The 25,411-nt window shown below is 39.3% G+C and overlaps 1 protein-coding gene across 11 annotated transcripts in view; it reads left to right on the forward strand.

Annotated features, from left to right (window-relative positions):
- The window catches only part of LOC146318764 (RNA-binding protein Musashi homolog 2), a 351,568-nt gene that overhangs the window by 180,406 nt on the left and 145,751 nt on the right, over positions 1–25,411 (forward strand). For all 11 annotated transcript variants that reach the window (XM_084730906.1, XM_084730905.1, XM_084730904.1 and 8 more), the window contains one exon: positions 17,950–17,998. In XM_084730906.1, the coding sequence (XP_084587032.1) occupies positions 17,950–17,998 (49 nt within the window). The remainder of the gene's footprint in view (positions 1–17,949; positions 17,999–25,411) is intronic.

The following is a 25,411-nucleotide window of genomic DNA, read 5'->3' on the forward strand; positions in this document are numbered from 1 at the left end:
ATAACACTGGGAAAGGAGCATCAGTCAAGTATATTAGCTGGATCCTATTACTGTCACCAGATTGCCTCTCTGAGCCATCTTAAAGAGCCCCCAGACAAAACTTCCTGTCATGTTAATCCAAGCTTTAATAAATAGAGGGATGTGTAACCATATTCAAATAGGGGCTCCCGTATTTATGCTGACAAAGAGAGACGGGCTATCACGAAATGACAGATGAAAGTGTTTTGCATGAAAAGGAGAAAAAAAAAAAGTTTTTATCGGCACTCATTCTCTCGCATTCTGGGGAGAAATGTCAAATTATTGAAATGGCCTTTAAAAAAAAAGCTTAAGCCTAATCTAAGTAAAACACTGCAGGTATTAGGGATGGTGGCCATTGTGAGCGAAATGAATGCTATTCAACTCATGCTAGCAGCTCATTTCATCCCTCTTGTTCACCTATTGATATCAAAGTACATAATACACACCTTGTCTCCTAGGAGAGATTCATGTTCATCGGACCTGTGAACATTACAGCATACCGTCACTGAGCACTTTCACTGATTCATGATTACACAAAGTCTGTTATTGAATTTTATTTTCAAGCTGGTTATTCAAAGGCGCGACTAGCCGTGTCATTTAGTTAAAGCTCAGGCAGTCGCAAAGGTGGAGTGGGAGCCCTTTGCATCCCTGAGTAGTCTCGGCACTAACAAAGAGAGCTGAAATCGACCTCTTCAATTCAAGGCCGTCTCTTAGATTCGCTTGTGGAAAAGAGCAAAGACACTAATGCTATCACAGAGAATGGCATGCTCTCTTTCAAATGATGTTCATTTCCAGCTAGTCAGCTAGGAGGAAAAAAATCCCAGTTAAGCCAGTATTCCACAACCACATGTCTGTGTGTTTTACTGTGCAGTGCAGAAGCTTCCCATTTCATTAATAATTTGATTGAATCTGAACATGTTTGTTCGTTCCTGCCTGAAATCTTCCGTGTTTGCTGGGGCTGTGTGGGTTTTCCAGTTGCAGAGGTACATGCAGCATTATTAGCAGGCATCTCCTTAGAATACCTGGGTATGATGGAGCTATCAGTTTCTTATATTGCACAATAAAGCTGAATAAAAGTATAAGTGTAGTGTGTAGTTAGGTATTTAAAGGATGTGCTTTCCTAGTGAATGCTTGAATAAATAAGCTTGAATACCCAAAGGAAAAAAAGTTGCCTTATCTCAATTTCACCATGTTTTTTTCTGGTCATGTTATCCAAAATGCAGACATTTCCACCTGGTGGCATAAAGGAAAATGGATGTTTTTTTTTTTTTTAAATACACAGGAGTCTGCAGGTTATTGTCGTAAAGAGTCACATGGTTAACTTCATGAGGTCCCAGGATCTTGTCTTGACAGTATGACACCAGCATATATTCACATCTTAAATTAGCTAACGTTAGCAGAATGCTAGCTAACTAGATAGCCAATTTACATCAATTGTTAGATAGCTAGTTTGCTGGTGTCTTGCAAACTTTAGCCAGCTAGTTAGTGTTTTGCTAACATTAGTTAAGTTAAGATGGGACCCTATGTTTTGGAAAAGGAGAAAGTTGACTGAGGTAGCAAGTTTGCACAATTGTTACTGGAGCATAGGACAGAAAGGGGTGGGACTTAGAAAGAGTCATTTAAACACTTTTAATTTAGGTTACATGTTCTATTACATTAGTTTTGTTTTCATGATTTGACACTTTTTCAGAGAAAGCATTTGAAACTGAAATCATAATTTAGTCAGTAGGCGTGTTGAGTGTTGAACTCTAGTACATCTCTCTCTGAGAGAGTTCTTTTAGTAGATTGTCCCTTCTGGCTTTCAGTAGTACTCCTAGTAACTGATAACAATACTACTATAAGTAATGCGTAATAGGCATTAGTATTAATGATTAGTAATAGCAAATATTGAAATAATATAGTATGTTAAGTAAAGCATTGTTAGTCTAAAAGGACCATTGTGTTGGATTCAGTGGCACTGGGCAGTGAGGTTGTAGATTGCAACCAACTGAATACTGCTCGCTTCACCCTCCCCTTGCAAGGATGCAGGAGAAACTATGGTGGCCACACAGCTTAATCTTCCTCTTTGGACTAACTTTGGATTCTGTGTGGTGCCCTCTACTGTATGTATTGCTTAACATCTATGCCAACATAGAGACGCATGAAAGTATGTGAGTAGTAACAGTTACATTGTTTGTAATAAATTGATCTATTTTCACACATAAAGGGACTTAAATGAGCCATAAGGTCATGAAAAAACAGCAATTCTTATTTTCAGGTGATTATATACTAACCAAAACATACCTTTGAATTCACCATATTCTGCCAATTGATCGTCCTAAATCTTACACACAGGACCTTTAATATGTATATAATACTACCTGCGGTGCTGCGTTGTTATTGGTATTCCTTTCACCTAGCACCATGCTGACAATTAAATGAAGACTAAAAGATGGATAGATAGATGGATGGATGAGTGAGCCGGTGAACAAGCTGGGAACGTTCTAAGACAGTTTTTCTGTGAATCACTGAGGCATATAACTGACTCACCCTCAACGCTTATTTTCAGCATGTGGATTTTGACAAGAATTAAAAGTGGGAAGATAATAAATGTCGAGTTAGCCAAGTAGCAACAATTAAACATGCATTGGATTCTCCATAGAAACAGTTTATAATAGATTTTAATATGTCCACTTTATGCCTCAAAATGATTGGGATAAGTATCTTAAGGAGTTCTTGCAGAAGGTTTTCACATTGGTAGCACCTTTATGAGTCAGTCAGCAGAAATTACCTTCACACTTTAACTGCTTGAGCAGTGGAAACCAAGAAAGCTTAGAGGACAGAAAGTAAAAGAGATGTTGACTGTCAGAAAATTTAATTCCAAATAAGCTATTAAATATTAACATGCAAAAACACCAAATAGATTATAAATGCCTTATGGGAATTATTAGAAATTAATAACCTCATGGTAAATTAAAAGGGCAACGTGTCTAATAAAAAGTTGTGTATCTAACCCCACGTTGGCTATTCCAGTGTAATCCTTTTCATCCTCTGCAACTTCCTCACACGCTCAGCTCATTTGCCCATTTAAACAAACCTCCTCCCATCCGCCCCGCTCATCCTCTGCGTCATGTCTTCACACAGTCTCCCCAAACATTTCATAGTATCCTCTGACCTTTTTCTGTCCTCCAGTCAATGCTGCATGCAGCTATATTTACATTAGCGAGGAGGAGGGAAGAAGGGGCAGATGATGTAAAACGTGTTCCGCGTGTGCGTGCGCTTGTGTATGTGTGTGTGCGTGTGAGCTAAAAGAGAAATCTGATTGGCTTTCCAGGAGGAAGGACATCATTTTAAATAAGTCCTCAATGTTAAACTGTTTGCTCTAGGGCTTAGGGATTGCTCACCTCTCCAAATACTATTTTAGCTTGAAAGCACAATATTTCCCAGCCTGAGCTTTCACATGGGAGAATGAGGGAGGGCCCTGGTGCAGCAGTTTTCATGGAGGTGGCTCGCAGGCATACTCCATTCTGACAGAATGAGGAGGCACTCTGCAAGAGTGTGGCGGAGAGGAAAGGGGCCCTATTAATAAAATGACTCCATAATGGGTAGTTCCCTGCAGCTTGGCAAAGGAAGACAGGCGGATTGATGGACGAGGCCAAGGCCTACTTCCTCAAGCATACTGAGCTCAACTGTGTGGACATGCCTCTGTGAGGCCAAACGCAAGGCCAGACCCCACAACATACTGAAGTCCCATTCATATAGGAAGGAAGAACCTTATAAATGGTTTCCTGTTTTGTGTAAAAGGGTCAAAGTGGCAGTTTTAAACGAGCACCACATCACATCTACGCCTAGTGGAAAGCTGTCTTGAGATGGCTTTAAAGGGATAGTTCACCCTAAAATAAAAAATACACATTTTCCTCATGCCTGTAGTGCTACTCACCCATCTTAGTTGTTTTGGTGTGAGATGCCAAGTTTTTAAGATATTAGCTGTAGCCATGTCTGCCTTTTCTTCAGTATAATGTAATTAAATGGCAGCTTGTGGTGTTCAAAGCACCAAAAAACAAACAAACAAACAAAATAAATAAATTTGAAAAATTCAATACCAGTGTTTCTTTCCAAAAACCATGACCTGGTTACTCAGGATAATCCACACACCTTGTTGTGAGAAGGTTCATGTAGCAATGTAGCAATTATTTTCTTTTTATGGTAGAATCAACTGAAACCACTTTCTTTCAACTAGAGAGAAAGCAGTTCCTACACAAAACCGCTTATAAAAAGGTCTGTGGATTATGTTGAGTAACCAAGTCATGATTTCTGGAAAGATATATTGCTGTTGAGTTTTTCAAAAGTATTTTTTTTTTTGGTGCTTTAAGCACCACAAGCTGAGTGCCATCTAGTCCCTTTATGTTAGAGAGAAGACAGACATCTCTGTGGAGCAATCTACAAAATCCTGCAACTCACACCAAAGCTATCTAGATGCATAAATAACACTACAAAAAGAGGAAAAATGTGGGTAACACTTTATATAAAGGTGCCTGTGATAAGCGATAGTTAATAGGTAATAAGGCCCTCATAAGATGCTTACTAACATTAATATGTATTTATAAGACTATGTAAGTGCTAACAATAGCACAATATACATGTTTATTGTGAGATTATAAGATATTTATAAACACCGGTTAAAGTTTAAGAAACAGTCTATAGGCTGCTTACGAATGTTAATAAAAGCCTTATGAGTTCCTTATAATAGTATTGCAAATGCATTTACTAATTTTAACTAACTTATCAGATTTCTAATGCATGTAATTAACTATGCCTTTTGGGGGTGCTGATCTAAAGTATGAATAATATGAGGGTTAATTAGTCCTTTATTATGCACTCACTAACAGCTAACAATGTTTTTTTGATCTGGTGTGTGAACTGCGCTATTGACGGTAATTAAATCATTATTATGCACTCAACAATGACAAAATTAATCATGTTAACTGTTAATAAGTGTATAATAAATGGGTAATTAAGTATGTAGAAATCTTAATAAAGCAACAACAAAAATTTGGCAAAAGTTTAACAGTGGTATGATAGTTAGTTAGTTAAACTCAATAAATGTGATTGTAGTGCTGTTTTAAACAATTACAAGAATATCAAGGCTTTCATTGACTTACTTTCTTATAAATGTCCTATAATTAAAACAAACATGGTACGGTATTATTAAGACTTATCTAAAACTAATTATATTAAGACATATAATGTTCTAAGTAAGTGCCAGCGAAACATGTATTTTTGATTTGGGGGTGATCTGTCCCTTTAATATGAGTGGTTTTGGCTTTTTTTTTTTTTTTTCATACAATATGGTTTGTAACAGATGGCTGATTTGGAGGATGGAACCAGACAGGATCTACGTTAATTGTAATTTTACCTCAAAGTAAGACGACGGTATGGTAAACAAGACTCCCTGCAGTGACAGTATTACATTTGTATAATGCATAATTGGCAATAGTTAAGAGTACAGCAGACATAAGCTAGTGTTCTTCAGAAATACGGGTTGTTTACAAGAAAGGGGTGTCAGAATATGAGTCATTTTTTGAACTGCTTTTTTGTTTTGAGGATGGGTTGGGCAGGGCTGGAGATGTGCTAATAAAATATTGTTTTGCCACAACAGCGTTGCATTCTGCCCTAACAATATAGCAGCCTCCTGAAGGCATCACTCCATCATCCTTTCATTACATTTCTTTGTAACAGTACATTGATTAGAGTGGCCTCAGCATGACTGCCTTTTTAATTGTGTATTTGCCGATCTGAGCGCCGCACAGAGCGCAGTGGTAGGATCTGTACTAACCATTTCAACAATGCTCTGAGGCATTCTCTGACACACAAAGTTCATTGTTAGAATATACATCAGTTTGTATCACCATAGCGACCTCCTTGGATGCTGAGCAGGGGACCTCATAAATATGTAATCCTGACAGATTTGAGGAATTGTCTTCCTCAAGTGTTCCTCTCAAGCCATTTTGTTAATGTCAACATGAAGGAAAGTTACTGGAATAAGTGTTGACATTCAGCCCATGGTGTATATCATTAATAATTACATACACGAGGATTTCTGTCAGATGACTGCTGAAAAACACTCGAATCACGTTTTTCTGTCACTCTCATTTTTCGGTAATTAGGTATAAAAAATAGATGAATTATGTACGTGAAGCCTCGAAGCTCATTATCTTCTTCACAGTCTGCAGTACTATATGACTATATGAAGATTTTCAGTCATTCCTCACATACGTGATTCCCCATTAGAAATTTAAATGTTGCTTTGCAGGGGTGTTCTTGTGGCTCCCCTTATTTGCTCTCTCTATATAATCGACTGTCCAAAAAATTTAACAAAAAAGATACAGTGATACCCAGACTAATGTGAATAATGTGTAAGTCCCCAGACGTTTTTATTTAAAATCCCATAAAAATATGTGATAGAGACATTAGGATTAATGCTCTCTGGTAGCCATTCATGAAAACCAATTAATGAGAAGTAAACTTTAGCCAATTCTCAGCTGATTTTGTGTTATTGTTGCGTGCTACTTAGCCAAAAGCTCACCAGCACTGACCCTTGCTAAGTCCCGGCCCTTTTTGCTCTGTGCTTCGATAACAGATGAGCAAGCATGATACCCCAGTCAACTTTCACCTTTGCCTCTAAAAGTGGCATATAAGGCCTCATTGTAAGTTAGATAATGTTAGCAACACTAGCTAATCCAAAACACACTATCCAGACTTGCTGAAGTTGATTGCAGTTTCAAAGTGGTGAAATGATAGCAACACATCTGTCTAAAAACTCTACACAACTGGGCCAATGTAATCCAAGTCTCATTTATCTACCTGTATGGTGAATACTTGCAAAAATACTTGTTAAGAGGGCCAACTAGTACTATATGTGCAGTGTACACTCTTGTACATGCAGTGAGCAACAGTTGCATGTATGTGGAGGTGTGCAATAGTGGAGTCAATCATCAAGTCTCTTCATTCTGAGGTGCTAACAAGTTTATGTTGCTGGAAATCATCACATAATTTTTCCTTTTCAGCAGAACTCTAATATAACCCCGTTATAACACTGTTAACCATCATGTCACTTTGTTTAAATTATCACGTCTGTTTGCTATATTTGCGAGGTAGCTGGCCAGCTAGTTTGTCAATAGCAGAATAAGCCTTGTTTTGATCTGCTACTGTTTTCTCTGTTAAAGTTACTGCATTACACTGTTAATACAAACTCAGCACTTTGTGTATCAGTTTCAAATGAAAGGCCCTCTAGCATTTCAGTCGACAAAAAACAAAACAACACAAAATTGTGAAACATTTGCAAGAAAGTTTTGTGAAAACTCTTTTGACTTGCAACTCAGGAGGGGCTGAGTCACCTCGGACACCTAGTGGTAAAATTCAGTATCATCAGTCTGTTTGGCTTAATGTCAAACTAAACTGCTACACCTACTGCGGTCACAAAACAAAGCAAACAAACCACCAAAAAATCTATAGGAATTGGTAGCGTATAGGCCGGTATGGCTTATAGACAATCGGCAAAAGGGATTGGTGGCAAAAACAATGTGAATGATGTCACATTGTTTTTAAATCAATTGACATTAGTCAAAAAATAATAGTTACAAAACAATTGATTGATGCAGTTTTACTGGAAGAAAACCATAAAACAGACATATTTACTATAAGACAAATAGAGTGAGGTAGACAGAGCAGACAGCTGATAAGCACCTTTTCACCCTACATCACCGTGTTTTTTCTATCAGTGTGCGTGTGTGATGTGTGTGTTGAGTTTGCACTCTAGCCGTGCATTTTTATCACTTCTGCTGAGGGTTGCTACTCATCCATTATAATAAGGAATATTCTTGTGTTCCAGATTAAACATAGCTGGTTTGGCCTCTGCTGTGGATATTAAAAAAAAAAAAAAAAAAAAAAAAATCGCTCGTCCGTCTAGGCTTGCGCTTAAGAACAGTGTCCCTTTTGCCCCCTTGTGTAATTGCAAGAGCTTATAGGGAGCTAAAATTTTGCCCTCTGCTCCTCGTTAAACCACCACTTGTAAAAGCGCTCAAGCGTGGATGCAGCACATTGCAGCTCAACGTTCCCAGACAATGATATAGATTTCCTCTACAAAAGAACAATTGAAAGGGTTGTCACAAATTTGTCCATTGTCACTGGGTCGCTATCATTTCTCTGTTAATTGCCATCATTGTAATAGAATATTAGATGCTCTACACTGCAAAGGGAGTGTTGATGAAGGGCCAGTGCCAGCTGAGTTTTCTCCTTGACCGTGACCCATATCTGTCGTAATGGTAATGATAATAATGATAATGTGATACTTCATTGATCCCCGTAGGGATTTTTTTTTTTTGGACCCCCTTTACCCCCTCCACAGTGAGGCCGTGGTTCAGGTTCAGCTGCAGACTGCTGCCCCTGGTGTAGGCAGGGATTCAGTCTCTTGCTCAGCGACACTTAAGGAAAACGGACGCTTGCCAACAAGGGGGCTTAAAACTGGGTCCTCCAGTTAAACAGTGGTCTCTCTACTCAATGTGTAATTTTACTGTGGAGTGTATCAAGATGAAAGTGTTTCACAGTGGTTCACCTGTTTTCATTGTGGTTCGGGGTGTGCCAGTAGTCATTTATATTTATCAGACTCATCTGCAGTCACTGAGGTGGGTTTTTACCCATTAAAGAGCCCTTTTAAATGTTTGTAGAAATCTTTATAGAATTGTATAACAATTTTTGCACTGGAGAAGTCTTATACTGTAGAACTGCACATCTTCTTTACATTGGTCCATCTACATACTTGGCAAGGTTCACTGGCTGCTGGCTAAATCCCAGACAATTTACATCTGTCCAGTTATTGCTTTTATATATCATGTAGTCGCTTCTTGAAGGGGGAATGAGTCTATTGAGTGGACAATGTAATGAACATAATGTTAACCTGGTTTAATTGTCCAACCCTGACAAGTTTGATTCTCTCTCTGCTCTATAATGGAACATGATGTTATAGGTTTGCTCCAGTTATGCAATACAAATTCTTTAGCTAAAATAACACTTAATTATGATGTTTTGATTTAAGTTGGACCAAGCCTTTCCTGTGCTGCCATGTCAGGGATACAAATTTCAGCCAATATCTGTAATCAGTTATTGGCCAAATTAATTTATCAATAATCAGTTCATTGTCATTGAAATTATGTGACAAAAACTGCATGCTTTTCCATATTGAACCACTCCAAGATGACATTACTGTCTTTCAGAAGCTGCATGAGGTTGTAGAGTGAAGATACTGGTTTCATATGAAACCAGAAGACGTAGGGAATCCTTTGGTACCAATCATGTCATGCCTGTCACCTGTTTGGCACAGGAGAAACTGGCATGGCAGTTTTCAAAGGAGTCACTTGACCTCTCACCTCAAGAAATTTCAATGAAAATGGGAGTCAGATGTGCCCACTTTATGCTAATCACACACAGTTTTGAGTTTCAATATCGATACCAGAATTGGAAAAAGTCTAAAGTCTGATATAATGTATTAGTCCCAAAATGGGACACTGCCATATTAAAACCTGTAGAGGACTTTCTGAGCTGTCTTTCTTTTGTTATTACAAACTCGATTGGACTGAACTGTTTTGGGAATGCGGGGAGTGGATTGAACTGATTGAACTGATTTTTATAAACACACTGGTATCAGATCCTGATAGACTGATAGACTTTTGTTTGTTATTCTGTTTGAATATTCTTACATATTGGGGTCCCTGAACAGTATTGGAATTGCATGAAAACTGATACTGATACTGGTGTGGATTCAATGAGTCCAGTAGCCCCCCCATGGTAGCCATTTCATTGTAATGGGACCATATTTTCAAAACTTGACCTCACTGTATAAAATGACCTGTTGTGACCCGTGGTATATTCACAGCCTCATGAAACTTCACAACCACAAACTAGAGACTTGGAGCATTCAGAAGATGTATGGCTTTCCTAGGTATATTGACATTAAGGGGTGTCTGAGATATTCCCAGAATAGAAGTGCTCACCATTCATTCACAGAAAAATGCAACTCTTACAGAAATCTCCAAATGTCACAGCCTCATGAAACTTATCTTCACTCTATTGCATTAAAACTAAGCTCGCTTTAGCCTCTTAAACAGAGTAATGTCAGCTGGGGACATGGGCGTTCTTTGTTTAAGTTGTATTACTCACATATTGACAAAAGTAGTTTGTAAGCTTTTCAAATTGATCTGCTCTTTTGAGCATCACTTGGTGAACCCATGCAAATAGCGCAGGCTGTGCCTTGGTGTTTGCAGTGTGAGCACAAATCCCAGTAATCCTCAACACCAAAACTGACACCAAAATTGCCTGGTAACCACACACACAATTCTCTCCACTCAGGTAAAAGTGAAGTTCAAAGCAACTGTAATGGATGCAGGCAAGAAAGAAACCTCTGTGCACCCAATACAAGCAGCACAAAGCCCCAGCGGGTGCCAGCACAAAAACAGAGCCCAAAGCCTCAACAAAAGGACGGGTCCCAGGTCACTATCTGTGGCTCTAGTCTCCGTTCCTTTGGCATCAGATATGATCTATATCAGTGTCACCCCCAAATTGCTGGAAAGCTCCTCTGGTAGCCTTCAGCCGTGAGCCGAATGTAAATGTGCATTTGACACCTCTAAATCGCTGTCATAATTCATTTCCAGAGCTCTTAAATCTCTCCCTGTCACCTGGCACCTCTGCTGTTTTCCTGTCCAAAAACAGAGCACATTAGCCTTTATTGATGCCTTTGTCCTTTGATACATAATTCATCATTCAGCAACCTTTTTTTTGAATGATCATGTATTTTTCTGAGGTTGTTAAAACATATGGATTGATACAGACAAAGAGGTTGCACCTGGTGTGGAGGTAGGTCCCATTCTATATGACAGGAGCAGAATAAGTCTTTCTTGAGCGATATAGAGCTTCACTGCTCTGACTGGCCACGTGTAGTTGTTTTTTCCCTTGAATCTATCCGCATTACCTGTAAAGCTTGCACGTTCTTTAGCTGTCATCAAATTCTCACTCCTAAATTAGGGACTGTTTGGCTTGCGGCACAAGCACATGGGAGGTCTAATGTGCTGAGGATTATGCTGTGTGAAAGGGTTCATCTGGAGTCATCTGATGCATGCCACACAGCTCCATTACTTTCATATCATACACCACAAACAACCTTATATAACCCTATACTCAATGAGTCATTATCATGAGTCATTCATGGGAATGTGTCAGTGCACCCATTATACATAGCTTTAAATGAAACTAGCTGTTACATTTTAAAAAGTTTCAATATCACTTTTACCTTTTATTTATTTATTTATTTATAGTTTCACTGCAACTGCATTCACACAGTTACACATTGACACTTGGAAGCTGCCCAGGACAACCACAAGCCACTGAGCAGCTCCACAGTTGGAGCGGTTGGAGTTAAGGGTCTTGCTCAAGGGCACCTCAGCAGTGTTAATGAGGGAGGGTCAAACTACTGCTACTCTCATTTTCCCCACCCAGATTTATCCTGCCGGTCAGGGGATTGAACCAGCGACCTCCCACCCTTTTATTTCTTGAAATGCCGCTCAATGATTTGGGTCTGATACTTTCAATGGTCACAATATAGGAAAGCAATGGAGCTGACTCTGCATTTCACAGATTAACATGGCAGACAAAAAGGGCAAACAGGACTGCAGCTAGTGACCAACGTGTGGTCACCTTTTAGCAGAAAAGAAAGACAAGCTGACAGTTTGTAAAGCTGAGTTCAGTCTGTAAACCTCCCAAAGCTGCATCACATACCGCAGAAACTCAACTCACCTTATAAAAAAGAAAGAAACTTTAGAGGCTGCCAGTCTGCTTACTCTTTTAGCGTTAATGCTGATTAATTGTTTGAATTGGAGGAGGAGGAATTGCAGTAATTTTATGGGCCAGATATTTGCACATATACATACAAGGCATCTGACTTGTGATAATTTTACCATTGTCCACCACTGAACAAAGACAGCACAACTGAACAAATAAAAGTAAAGAAGTGACAGGACACAAGTATGTTAAAATATGGGTATAAAGGCCTGTATAGATAAATATGAATAGCACAAATGTGCAACAGAATCACCGAAATGTCTTTATACAAGTCAAGTGTTTCTGGAAGTTATAAATAATAGAAGTAGTGCAAAAATTATACACAATAAATGTACAGACAGCACCTCGAGAGCTACAGCCATCACTCTCTCTAAGGTAGGATTTGTTGATGAACATGAACTGAAACCTTTAAAGACAGGTTTAAATATCTGGATCTCAAGAAATGACAATCTGAAGTAAGAGTGTGTCTTAAAATGTACTCATTCAACTCAAACTCTTTTACTCACTTCCCAACCCACCCACTTCCACGCATTCACTGCCTGCCAGTACAGAGAAGTTTAAATTGGTACTGCCACTACCACTTACACTTACACTGACACTGTTACTACTATTACTGCTAGTACTACAGCCATTACTCTTGCTAGTGTTGAGACAACACTGTTCAGGCTAGCATTATCACACATTTAATCATGGAAAATTATTTGTCTTGTGTCATTTAATGAAACTTTCCATTATAAAAGATCTATTCAAATGCTTTTTTTTCTTGGTTTTGACCATTTTTTTTTACTGTATTTGCTCTAATTTGTAGAAGAGTTCCCAAATAAGAGCGTTATTACTTGTTTATTTAATAGATGTACAGTTTTAACCACTACCTGCTGAATGTGATTCATGGATTGGGACTAAAAAAGCAATAAGTGGGGGCTGGTATCGAATCACTACCCTCTGAAATGTGAATAAAAGTGAAACTGCTGGTAAGCTAACAATTCACATACCTAATATACCCCTGTCAGCCCTTTTTTAGGAAGAAGTTATTTGGTTCAGATGTGTTTGCTACAGGTTTAGTTAAAGAGCCGCCCGGCCTCTTCGCCCCCCTCCCCGACTGTCTTCCAGCTGCCTTCTCTTTTTAAGTGGTCATGGACTGTTCCAGTGCATATACCACAGTGAAATAGACTTTTGCTCTTTTCTTCATTGTCACAAAAGGCCAGGCACTTCACTGGAGTTCCCATTCCCCTTTTACATAGTGATAAGACAGCCATTATCCTTTGAACCTTTCTTTTCACCGAGCCAGGAGAAAAGGAAGAGTGAAAGAGAAGGAGGAGGAGGACAGAGAAAGATTTCTTCCCTGAGGTGAGCCTGGCCTCACCTCTGTGTGGCGGGCTTTTTTGTGAGCAGTGAAGAGGTCCTTAACCTTCTATCAGATGGAGGCACACAGTTGTGTTCTGCTTGAATAACTACATTGAAAAGCCCTGAAGCACGGGAGATGGTTCTATAGACTCTGCAAGTGGCAGAGAGAGAGAGGCAGAGACAGACGGAGAGTGTGTGTGAGAGAGGGGAGACTGTATTGTATGACCTGCTGGAGTGTGACTCTCACATGATGTGCACATTCTTTGTTAAAGTGCCCATCAGTGCTTCACTGTGAATCTGTGTTCTTTGTTGTGTGGGTCTCGCTGACAGGATGGTCCTCCTCTAATAATGTCACAACAACACAGTTCACACATTTATATAATACACTTCCTTTAATAGACCTCACTTCATTTTACAAAGTAACAGTCTTTCCGCTCTCAGGCTGTAAATGGCTTTACAGCAGCAATACCATCAATATCAGAGTACAGATATTTGAATGTCATGTTGCATGAAAGGCCTGCGGCAGTTGATGGCTGATGATACTGTGGGGCTGTTTTTAAAATTCAAGTCAGTCAAATTTTATGTAGATAACGTGCTGACTTGTTAACCTTGATGGCATCAATAAATTAAGTGGCAATACTTTATAATAACCATCATTAATATATGGCAAATTGGTTAATTAAACTTTAGTTAATAGGTATTTTACTGTTAACATTCAGATGTTGTTTATACTTCCTTTATCAACCATTTATTAACATTTACACATCAGACATCATCAGACAACATCAGATGCAACTTTATGTAGCTATCCATATAATATTTATAGATGCACTACACAGTGTTTAATACAATTTAAAAAGTATTATAAACATCACAACTTCACAATAACCATCTCAATCCATCCATCCAACAATGAGGCCTGTGGTCACATTTGCAAAAATAAATGCAGTGCATTTGCATCTTTGAAAGTAGACTTTCAAAATAAAGCACAAAACTACTTGGGTGAGTTAGGGAAAAGATAATACTTTGGCTTAAAGTAAGCACGTAACTGTTTAGAAATGGTTTAAAAACTACAGAGCTTTGTTAATTAGATTACTACGACTAGATTATGGATAGTCAAGTAGTTATTTTCATTTTTTTAGTAAGTAGCTGTGTAGTAAGCAGTGCATGTGCAGTGGGCAGGTTCCTATTGGGGTCTTGTACCATTTTTTTTTGTTTGTCTGTTTGGTCCATCTCTTTATGTAATGATTTCTTAAATGTTTATAAATCATTTGGTAATCATTAACAAATGCATGATAATTTATTAATAATTAATACATGATAATTTATAATTTATTAGTGATGGTTATTAAAGTAATTACATTCTAGTGCAGAAGTCATAAATGGTGTTATGATGTGTCCATTATTTTTTGCAGGTGCTTGTTGGTATCATTTTACATTTTGATGAGTTTCATCTCACCACAGAATCACACAGTACGCTTCAGAAAATTGTTACTTATCAATCTCTGTCATAACACTTGTGTTTGACTGTAGCACCTCCGTTTCTTTGAGTCTCGAAGAAAAAAAAAAAAGAATATTCTTCGCTGGCCATTTTGTTTGCACTTCTTCTACTGATGCATGCCATGTAGCGACTCTTTTGGCTGTTTCAGTGTTACTGATATTAGATGATGAGGTCAAATGCCATAAATTTATGTCTCCCATGTAAATGATCACAGGCTGTCAGCGATGCTTGTCAAATTAAACGTTTACCATAGTTGGTAAACATGCCATTCAATCTTTGCTCTGCAGTGGAGCTCTCACTCTGTCAGAGGTTGAGACATTATAAACTGTGTCTGGTGCTCAGAGCAGAATTTTCAGCAAAAAAAAAAAATAAAATAAAATAAAATTATTGAGTCAGTCAATCACAAGTTTTCTCACATTTAATTCAAGGACAGTGTGTCAAGTTACTGTACTGCAGGAAAAAAAAATCCAGAAGTTACACAGTGTTCTTCGAACGCAGGCAATGAAATCACAACCCACTGCACTACAAATTCCAGTTATCCCACTTTCTCTCACTTTTATGTGATTTTCATTAGATCACCTGGTGTGAAACAGAGGTTAGATTACATGACATTATAAATGTCTGTTTATAAAACTGTTGCTGCAGGTGATATTGCTTGGCACCTGTACTTTTCTATATTTTACTACCACATAGTTATTAGATAGCTCATTCTTCAGAGAAACAACAAACATCATTATATTGGCTACATTTTTTTTGTGTCGCTCTGTTGTGTCAACAGAGGAAACACTTAATGATTTTGTTAGTGGCTGTACCGAAGTGCACGCAATACTGCAATACCACAGTTGTAGTCCTAGAGAATTTACACTCATTCTTAACAACTAGTTCTATTTCACCTTCGTATTTTCACATTTAATTTTTAATTTTCACATGGACTGCCTGTCTTACCTGTTCCCTCCCTCCTCTCACACATGACACACATGTTCATCACTCCCTCTCTAATAGCTGTGTTTGCTTCAAGGGATAGTTCACCCAAAAATTAAGTTTTTATCTACTCACCCTCATGCCGATTGAAGGTCAGGTTTAGTTTTTTTGGTCCACGAAACACTGCTGGAGTTTCACAGGAAAGCAGAGTTGCAGAATCTCACAAACAATGGAAGTGAATGATTTCAAACGTAAAACCAAAAGAATAAAAACATAAAATGCCTCTATACTGCTAATCAGGTGTAATCCAAGTCTCCTGAAGTCCCAACATGCCAAGTTAGCTAAAAAAAAAGTTTTATTTGTTCTTAGCCTGAATCTTCACTATAGATCCTTAGCTTAGAGCCACATTCATGTGCACATGCACACTGTCTAAATTGGGTGTGTGTGGTGTGATGGTGTGCAAACAGCATGTTGGGACTTTAGGAGACTTGGATTATGCCAGACAAACAGTATGGAGTTTTTTTTTCCAGTTGTTTTTGTGTTTGAAAACTGGTCACCATTTATTCACATTTGAGAGATTCTGCAGCACAGTTTTCCTGTGAAATTCCAGCAGTGTTTTGCAGACTAACAAAATAAACCCAACCCTCAATCAGGGTGAGTAGATAGTGACTTTTTTTTTTTTTTTTTTTTTTACGAAAGCATTTAGAGCAGACTCTGATTTTTTTAAGAGTAGTTTTTAAAAGCAGTGACTTTAGTATAAAATATGTGGCCAGATGTGGCCAGGGATTGTCACTGGAAGCTGCCTTTTGTCCTGGGTTTTCCTCCCTCAACGTCGCATTGTGCTGAAAAGACAGGTGGTGCTTATTTTTCTTGCAGGCAGCTAGCAAATGTAGGCGCACTTTTCTCCCCACACTCATTCCCCACATTTAGAGCAGACTAGTTGTGACATAGGTAAAGATGGTAAATGTAGCCAAGTAAAAAGTAGATCACTGGTTCAAAAATATACTTGTGTAAACACTAAAAATATAGCTTAGAAAAAGAACATAAAAAGTACTCATTGCTTTAAAAATGAGTCTCAAATGCATCCACCTGTGGGCTTTGATTGTCCATCAACTTCTTCTGAGTTTTGTGTACTCTTGCAAGGAGTAACAATAGTCTGTGTCAACACTATAATGTGTGAAATACATTCAATTTTTGTAGTATATTTTGCATTTTGGAAATATTTTGGGGAGGTGCAAATAAAGTGCCTGCAAGCCGCATGTGGCCTGTGAGCCGTACAGTGAGTAACCGGGTCCTACAAGCTGTGCCAACGTCTTGTGTGCCAAATGTGTGGCAAGAGGGTGGCATGAGCAGTGTGCCAGCGCTAGTCTGCCTGGCTGCCAGGCACTTCTCTTTATCCAATCAGACAGTTCGGCTTGAGTGAGACCCCTATTCTTGTCTCTTCCCATCTCCTCCCGAAGCTTTGTCACCCTACCATGAAAAACACAGACGCACGCCTGTGCGCACATATTTCCCCCTGCACAGCATCGAGCCTCCTCGGTACACTGTTACACTTACCTAGAGACCATAACCAGGGAGCAAACGGTGCAGAGTGTTCCCTCTTTTGTTTCTCTCTACTGCTGCTCTCTAACCCTGTTTTTTTTTTTTACTTATCTCCCAAGACAAAATCACAGACTAAATGAGCATGCCTCAGTCTGTTTTTTAAGCATTTTTTCAGCGTTATAGAAAGCAAGAGTGTGTCTAGAGATCTGTTTCTCAGGGATGTGTGGAGAAAAAATGCTGTCTGTCTGTGTGTGGCTTTATTGGACATGATGAGGGATGATATTATGGTGGATGCTGCTGCCGCTGCGGCTGTGAGATGAGGAAGGATCCCATTTGTCTCACACTCGCTTAGTGTAATGTGTCTATCTGTCACCCTTCACAAGACCGGACATTGGTGTTCATCAAAATAAACATATTGTCCGCAGAGTTCTCCATTTATTCCACTGCTTGTCATTAATGTTAATTTTCTCTGCTATTGCCACTTTTCACTCACATCTTATCCAAATTCCTATATCATTAAAAATCACAAGCTGCAGACAGAAAGGGAAGCGGTAACCTGAAAATAATCTTTTGACCGCAGAATGATTATGTAGGAGAGGGGTGCTTAGAAAGAAATAAGTGTAAAGCAGCGAGGATCTATATTCTAAGAGTAATTACAGTGAGTAGAATGAGATGTGATTCAATGGGGAGAGGGTGACGTGAGGTACTTGCTGAAGAGATTAAGCTCATTTCAGTGCTTTTCTTATGTCTTCCAGGTTGATGATGCCATGCTTATGTTTGATAAGACTACTAACAGACATAGAGGTAAGTGCACAACGTCTGCTCTCTTTTCCTCCCATTTTTGCTCTGTCTTTCTGAAAGGTGAGAAAATAGTCATTTTATGTCCTTTCCCCATGAGATAACACAGAACAGTTCCAATCTTACATGATATTAGGTGTACCGTCTGTTCAACAATGGGAGCGTGTCAAAGTAATCAATAAGCTGGTACGGTGTTTGGAATGTTTGAGCATTGGATGGTGTGTATGTGTGTGTGTGCTTGTGTGCGATGATGCTGGTGTGAGTGTTTCAGAGAGGTGCTTAAAGGGTGTAAAGATTGTGAGATGGTGGGTGCTGTGCAGTCAGATAACAGCATCAGATAAGGCCCAGGAGAAGCACTGACTTTATCGCTATCTCTCATCGGCTCCTTATCTTAGATGAGGGGACGTTTCTCTCTCAAGCAGAGGACTTTCCAAAGACAGGTTTCCTCCCTGCACCACAATGCAGTGTTGTGCATTTAAGCCAAGCTGTGTGCTCATGGGCCCTTAACCGCCAGTAAGCACACACGACCTGTCACTTCATCCGGCGCCCTGTGCATGATGGCTGTTATTGACTATGCATCCTCTCACATGTACGTTTAAGGTTTTGTATGTGACGGTTGCTCTAGAGGTCACAGTAGATCACCAGCATCTCACACCAACACAAATGCATGCTTTGTTTACTAAATAAAGTTTTGCAGACAAAAAGTGTCATCTAAACACACACTGTTCACTAAACACAGATCAAACTGACAAACTAGGCAGTCCTGATCATATATATCAAATATTCTGTCACTGCATTAACTATTTCTTGCTTAAAATGTTTTCATAAACATATTTTAGTGTGCGACTGAGCTCTAAGACGACAAAGATTGTAACCAGACGGCTGCTATTTTGCCTCTCGTGTCTAGACAGGAACCCGAAGACCTGCAAAAGATCTCCAGGTCTTTCTCTAACCCTGACCAAGTGATTTCCATCACTAAACCTACCCAGATCTTTTTAAAAATAAAACATAATTATAATAAATTTCTAAAATAAAACATAATTAATTTGCACAGTGTGGACAATGAAAATCAAAACATCCAAGTCTTGTCAGAGTTTTCAAAATCAACGGTTCCTTTCAAGTGTTTTCTGTCCCTAAACCTACCCAGTTCTTAATCAAGCATTGTCACATTATGACATGTAATCTGTTTGTACAGTGTGCACAATGAACAAACAACATGTGCAAATCTAAGGTTCCCTTCTGGACACAACTGTTTCCAACAGAAACTCCCGAAACACAGATCAACCTGTCAAACTGAGGAGTGTTGATCAGAAATGGTTGTTTCTTGCATGTTTTCAGATTGTAGCATGCTGTTTAGATGAGGGACATTGTAACCATCGCTTATTTCTGTCACAAACATATTTTAGTGTACTGGTTAGCTGTAGAATGAGAAACTAAACAGAAACATCTTCGCAGGGAGTCTGACGTCATTCTTTGCTCACGAAACCAGTACTCCACCATATCTTTACATAGCAAATCATTGTTTGCTGTCATCTAATGAGGCTGAATATTGCGTTTAGCACCTTTAAGCCAAGCTGCACGCTCACAGCTCCAACTTAACCGCCAGTAAGCACATATAGGACTGTCACTTCATCCGCTGCCCTGAGTGCGGTGGCTGTTATTGGCTCTGAATCCTCACGTAGGTACGTTAAAGGAACTTTTAGGAAACAGACTGTCCCTGGCTGTGCATGTGTGCATGTATCAATGTGTGCATGAGTTGTCGACAGGCGCTGACAGGTAGTTCCGCGAGAAAAGGGAGCAGACACTTCTCTGTTTGTCAGAGCAGTCAGCTCACTTGGAGGCAGAGCTGGCATCGTACCGTCTCACTGAACTGGGCTGAGCTCTGTTTTGCCATATAGATGTAAACATTTGTTTGCAGCGAGCGACTCATCCGCTCAACCTGTATAAATGTTTAAGTGCAGTTGGCTTGGATCGAAAGCTGTTTTTTTTGTGTGTGTGGAAACTCCTTTTCTTTCTCTACTGTATCTGTGTGTGTGTAAGTGTGTGTACTCTGTGCAGACGAACTCTTTGAGTCTGGTAAACAGTTTCTAAGTGTGGAACATGTGAACTATAGTGGAAGTGATCTATGGCTTTGAGGGGATTTTGATCTGTAGTGACAGAACCCAGTGTGAGGTCTGCTTTGAGACGAAGGCTTTTTTCTCTCTCTCTTATTTCTCTGTCTCGCTCTCCTGTCTGCTGCACTGCCAGCCCTCTGTGAGAGGGGATGGGCGCCATGCTCGGGGAGTGTGTTAGGCGTTTGCCTTTGGGCAGCAAAATGCCCTTCAAATGAAGACAATGATGGAGAAACAGCCTCCATGGCAATTTTTCTGATGACAGCGGACGTATTTATATTGAGTGTGACACTGAGGAGGCAGGAGGCAGGTGCGCTGCTTTCTGCAGCCGTTGTTTCTCCTAACTAGCATTTTGATATTTTGTTCCAGCAGGAATTCGAAACAGTAGATATTTGCTGCTTTCATCTTAAAAAGACAACAGGTCTTCCAGATGAATTGCATAGAATATCACAGACCCATAAGAAAGTTTGAATAATTCATCGGAGCCATTGGTGTGATTGTGTAATATTAATGGCTCAGCTGCCCCGTGACCACAAAGGAAAGGACATTGAATATATTATCAGTGAAACCAGTGCCTGGCCCCACTTTACCACTGCCTACAGATCCAGTGATGAGCATCTGGCAGCCTGCGGTCCAAATCAATTTCCCACCTGTGTTCATTTTTATCTTACAGATTGATTCATGAAAAAATAATTCCAGATTTTTTTCTGCAGCGCTGCAATAGATAAAAATAACACATTCTTTATTTAACAATCCAAATGTTACACAGTGCAATTCTTCTAAAGCCATGGTGTCTATTCCACAATTGCAATCTCTGAAAATAACCGTTTACTTTTAATATTTAATACTGCAAGAAGGAGCATAATTCAAAGAATTAAAGGTATTTTCTTTCCTTTTTGTCTTGTTTATCTTGAATGCTGCCATGGCTGCAACACAGATCCACTGCACTTTACAAATGTGATGTCTAGTTTTTATTTCAGTTATTATAGATTATGAATGATTAAAATGTCTCCATGATTTTCCTTTACATAGAGATCGTTAGTATCATGCGACAGGTCACTACAGTCACTTGTGTTTTTGTGAGTCATACATGCATCCAGAGTTCTCAGCTAAATCTTAAATCACATTATTTGCTAGTCTGTGTTTCACCTTCCCTGGAGGCACACCAATAAAGTGATAATAGAAAACAGTCAGTAGTACCTAAGATTTTTTATTTGGCAACATAGTGGCATGGATGACAACACAGAGTTGATGGTTGCTCATAAGAAGTCAACATTGATTATATTATAAAAAATGAAACATTGACATCATGTTGATGCAAAATACACATATATCATGATAATATTGTTTGAATAATGTAGTACCTCTAAACATACTGTATGCTCTTAAATCATTTCCATTTCTTTCCATTTTCACTTTGTCTCTCTCCCGCTCCCACTATTTTTGTTACATTTTCCAAAACCAAAACTGCACAAACAATAATTATTTGCAAAGATAAGGTTCACACATCAACACAACAGATCTTCAGATTTTCACCGCCTCAAAAGAAAACACCTGAAACAGTATGGAGACAAACAACGAGGGGATCCCATGTGAGTGCTTCGGTTACAACTTCACAGCCAGAGGCTATAAGGCTGAAACAAACAACTCCTTAACAAAAGTATTTGAGAATGGCACTCCATGTGACAGGACAAGTAAACATCTGAAATATGTAACTGATGTTGTGACATGCTGTTATTAGTTGTGCAAAAGTCTTTGTACTTGAATACAATCTAAATCATGTCAAAATTCTTGGTGAAATTTAAAACTTTGCAGAATTGCACACTTGATTAAAATTTGAAAAATCTAAAAAATAGTTTAAAATAAAGTTTTGTTACTTTGCAAGGCATTATATTTTTGAAATAGAGAAATAAGTTTGGTTGTACTGTCCAGTAATTTGCAAAATAGTCTTAAAAACCAACATCTAAAATAATTACAGTAAGACTGTGGATTGTAATCCTGCCTGAAAAAAATCTTGATATGATTTTTTTTGCCATGTTTCCCTCCTGTAGCTTATATATGTATTGGAACCAAGCTGCAAATCTGCTCTGACCCAAAACCTAAAGCACAGAAGCAGCTTTAAAGTCTTATGTAAAAAAAAGGGCCTTAGTAGCTATTTTCTGCTGAGGCAAAACAAGGAGAAAGGAAACAAATGTCCCTGAAGTCTGTAAGCACGTTTATATTTACTTGAGCTTGTGTGAGGTAAAAATAATACTTTTGTTTCTACAAGCAAATTAAATACACTGTAGAGAGGAGACGACATACTTACAGTATATTACAGAGGTGTGTGCAAGGTAAAATTATTCCCTCAAAAAAGAAAGCAGTGGGTATCTGAGGTAAAATTCACAGCAGTTAAAGGTGATCTGTTGTTAGGCCTGCTGTGGTACGCTATGACTTCACATCGCCTCATTTGAATGTTATCTCAGTGCCTTTTTATTTTTCCCATTAAGCTTTTTCTACGCAGAGGCTGTATTGTATATTACTATAATGCATTGTATTTTGTTTGGGAGAGGTTATTGTGTATGAGATGCATGATCGACACTTGATTGTAAGTGTGTTTTCTTTGGGGCTGTGTTGAATTGGATAGAGGACAAACGTCACACTCCACTAGTAGCAGCATTGTCCTTCAGACGGTCCCTGCGAGGCTGGCGAAACGACAGCCAGAGGAGACATTCTCTACCCTTCTCGTTTTCTCTGTACTTTCTTTTTTTTTTACTCTCTATCTCTCCCAGTCATTCAGTCTTATTCTTTCTTCCCTTTTCTTTTCCTCACTATTTCTGTCCCCACACCGTCTCCCCACCCTGCCTGTCTTCGCCATCTCTCCATTTCCCTCTTCTTTCTCTCTCTGTCTCTCCTGCTAGAGGACACTCGCTGTAAGCAAAGCTCCTCACAAAGGCACACGCTGCACACCATCTCCTTGGCATTTAAAGGAGTAGAATACGTCCAATTGTGTTGGAAATTGAACTCTCTAAAGCCTCCCTTCCCACTGCAGCAGTTCATTGTGGGTGAGTTCAGTGTCTTTGGTGAGCAGCTTGGGCTGTCCAGAGGTTGATGCCAGAGGGCGCCTATTGTTCCATGTTCCACTGCAGTGTCCCCACCACCCCGCCTCCCTTCAACCTCCCCTTCTTCTCCTGACACTCATTTTGTGACAGAAAAGAGAAAAACAGGCATGAGTATTTCACATATTACTTAGGCAGATGCTATTTGCACCCAGGTATCAGTAGCCAACAATGCTATTTGCACCCAGGCTGAAATGGCCGATGTGGGTGTTTATGTCTAGGTGTAAATAGCCTAGCATGGCAGAGACAAGCACCCAGGGGTCAGTAGCCAAGCATGCCATATGCAACATTTGTTTAAACTGGGATGTAAATAGCCTACCATGGTAGAAACAAGCCTCCAGATATCAGTACCCAGCAATGCTATTTGCACTCAGGCTGAAATAGTCAATGTGGCTGTTTATACTTGGGTGTAAATAGCCTAGCATGGCAGAGACAAGCACCCAGGTGTGAGTATCAAACAGTGTTATTTGCACCCGGGATAGAATAGCCATGTGGCTATTTGCACCTGGACAAGAAAGCCAATGTTGCTGTCTACACACAGGCATGCCTAGCATGGCCAACAATGCTATTTGCACCTGGAGTGAAATAGCCACTGTGGCTCGTAACACACTCTCGGAAAACCATGATCTCTTCCTAAACCAAACCACTTAACCTAACCTAAAACTGTGACTGAAAACTGAAAGAAATAATAATTTAAAAACACTTTATACACTAAATTAAAGTCAACACTGACTTCTAATTTCACATAGGGTTCAAACCCCCAGTCGCCGAGGTAGGGACTCAAACCCTCTTGTCCTGGGGGAGAGTCCTGCATTTAACCCAATTATCCACCACAACCTCCTCTCAGTGATTTTGTCGAGTTTATAGCCAAACTACAGTGCTGGGTGTAAATAGCAGAATGGATGCTATATGACTATAGGTGTGCAAATAGACACTCCCTTTTTTTTTTCTGGATAGTTTATTCAGCAGTGCAGGAGGTTCAGATTACAGTGTGTGTGTGTGAGTTGTGTTCTGAGTCAAGGCCATGAGCACAGCAGTCACAGACTACACATATCAGTCGTCATTCCCACCACCCTCAGCATGACTTCACATGCCACCCTTAGATGACAGGACGAGCTATACGGGTGGGAAATAAAAGCTTTTGGAATAGCCCTGAGTCAAAATCATTCTGTCATCCATTGCCTACTCCCGTCCCGCAGGCTGACATTTTATCTATGATCTAAGATGTGATTTTACTGTCAAACACAATTGGTAGTGCCAAGGAGAGTGTTGCTGAGGTGAGAAAAATGGCATCTCTTAGAGGAGGGGACGGAGACTGTGATGAGAGAGTGGCAGAGTGGCAACTATCAGTATCCGCCAAAGCATCAGGGTTTAATTTGTAAGTAAAAGGTACAGTAGATGATGGGTAAATTCTTTGTCTTGCCCGTCATATGCGTCCTTTATTAAGTGCTACTGTGCCATGCCATAATTAGCCCTCATTCTCTACCACGTTACCCCCTCTTCAACACATCTCTCCATAGCATAATTCCACACACATAATCCACACAGGACCATTTAAAGGGGAAATATATAGTATAGATGCACACTCCCTCTGATTTGATTGTTCACAAGCAGCTTCTCAGCATCACGCCTAATCCACACGAATCCAAAAAAGATAAGTATATACAATGCAAATTAGTGCATTGCAATCCCAATGCTAAATTACACTCTTACGATTAGAAGTAGCTGATTAATTGGGTCAAAACTGCATGCCACAGTGATTGTGTGATTCATGCTCTGCAAAAAAAATCTCTACTGCTAAAACATTAGCATCAGCCCTGCAGTTTTCATCAAGTTTTTTAGTTTTCAACAAGTTTTTAGTTAATTACTGCAAGTTCAAATATTGAAGGTGGCACCTATATCTATGCTGAGTGAAACACACGTTCTCTCTCACCTTTTTTTAATTACACCATTAAGAAAGATGATGAAATCCTAGTGTAATGTCGTTCATATTGTTTTACAATAGTTTGTAACCAGACGGCACCCATTAGTGTAGCTTTATAATGACTGTGTGACTGATTGTAAGCCAAATTCCTTCTTTATTTGAATGATGCAAGTAATAGAAATGTGCAACAGTGTTGGGGACCAGGATAAAGAAATTGGGGCTGAATTGTTTCAGTCACAAGGCTGCTTTGTATGAGCGAGCCACTGAGCGGGGCACATATTAGAAG

This window comes from Lutjanus erythropterus, chromosome 11, assembly GCF_056507025.1.
Source record: "Lutjanus erythropterus isolate fLutEry1 chromosome 11, fLutEry1.hap2, whole genome shotgun sequence".
Classification (NCBI taxonomy): domain Eukaryota; kingdom Metazoa; phylum Chordata; class Actinopteri; order Lutjaniformes; family Lutjanidae; genus Lutjanus; species Lutjanus erythropterus.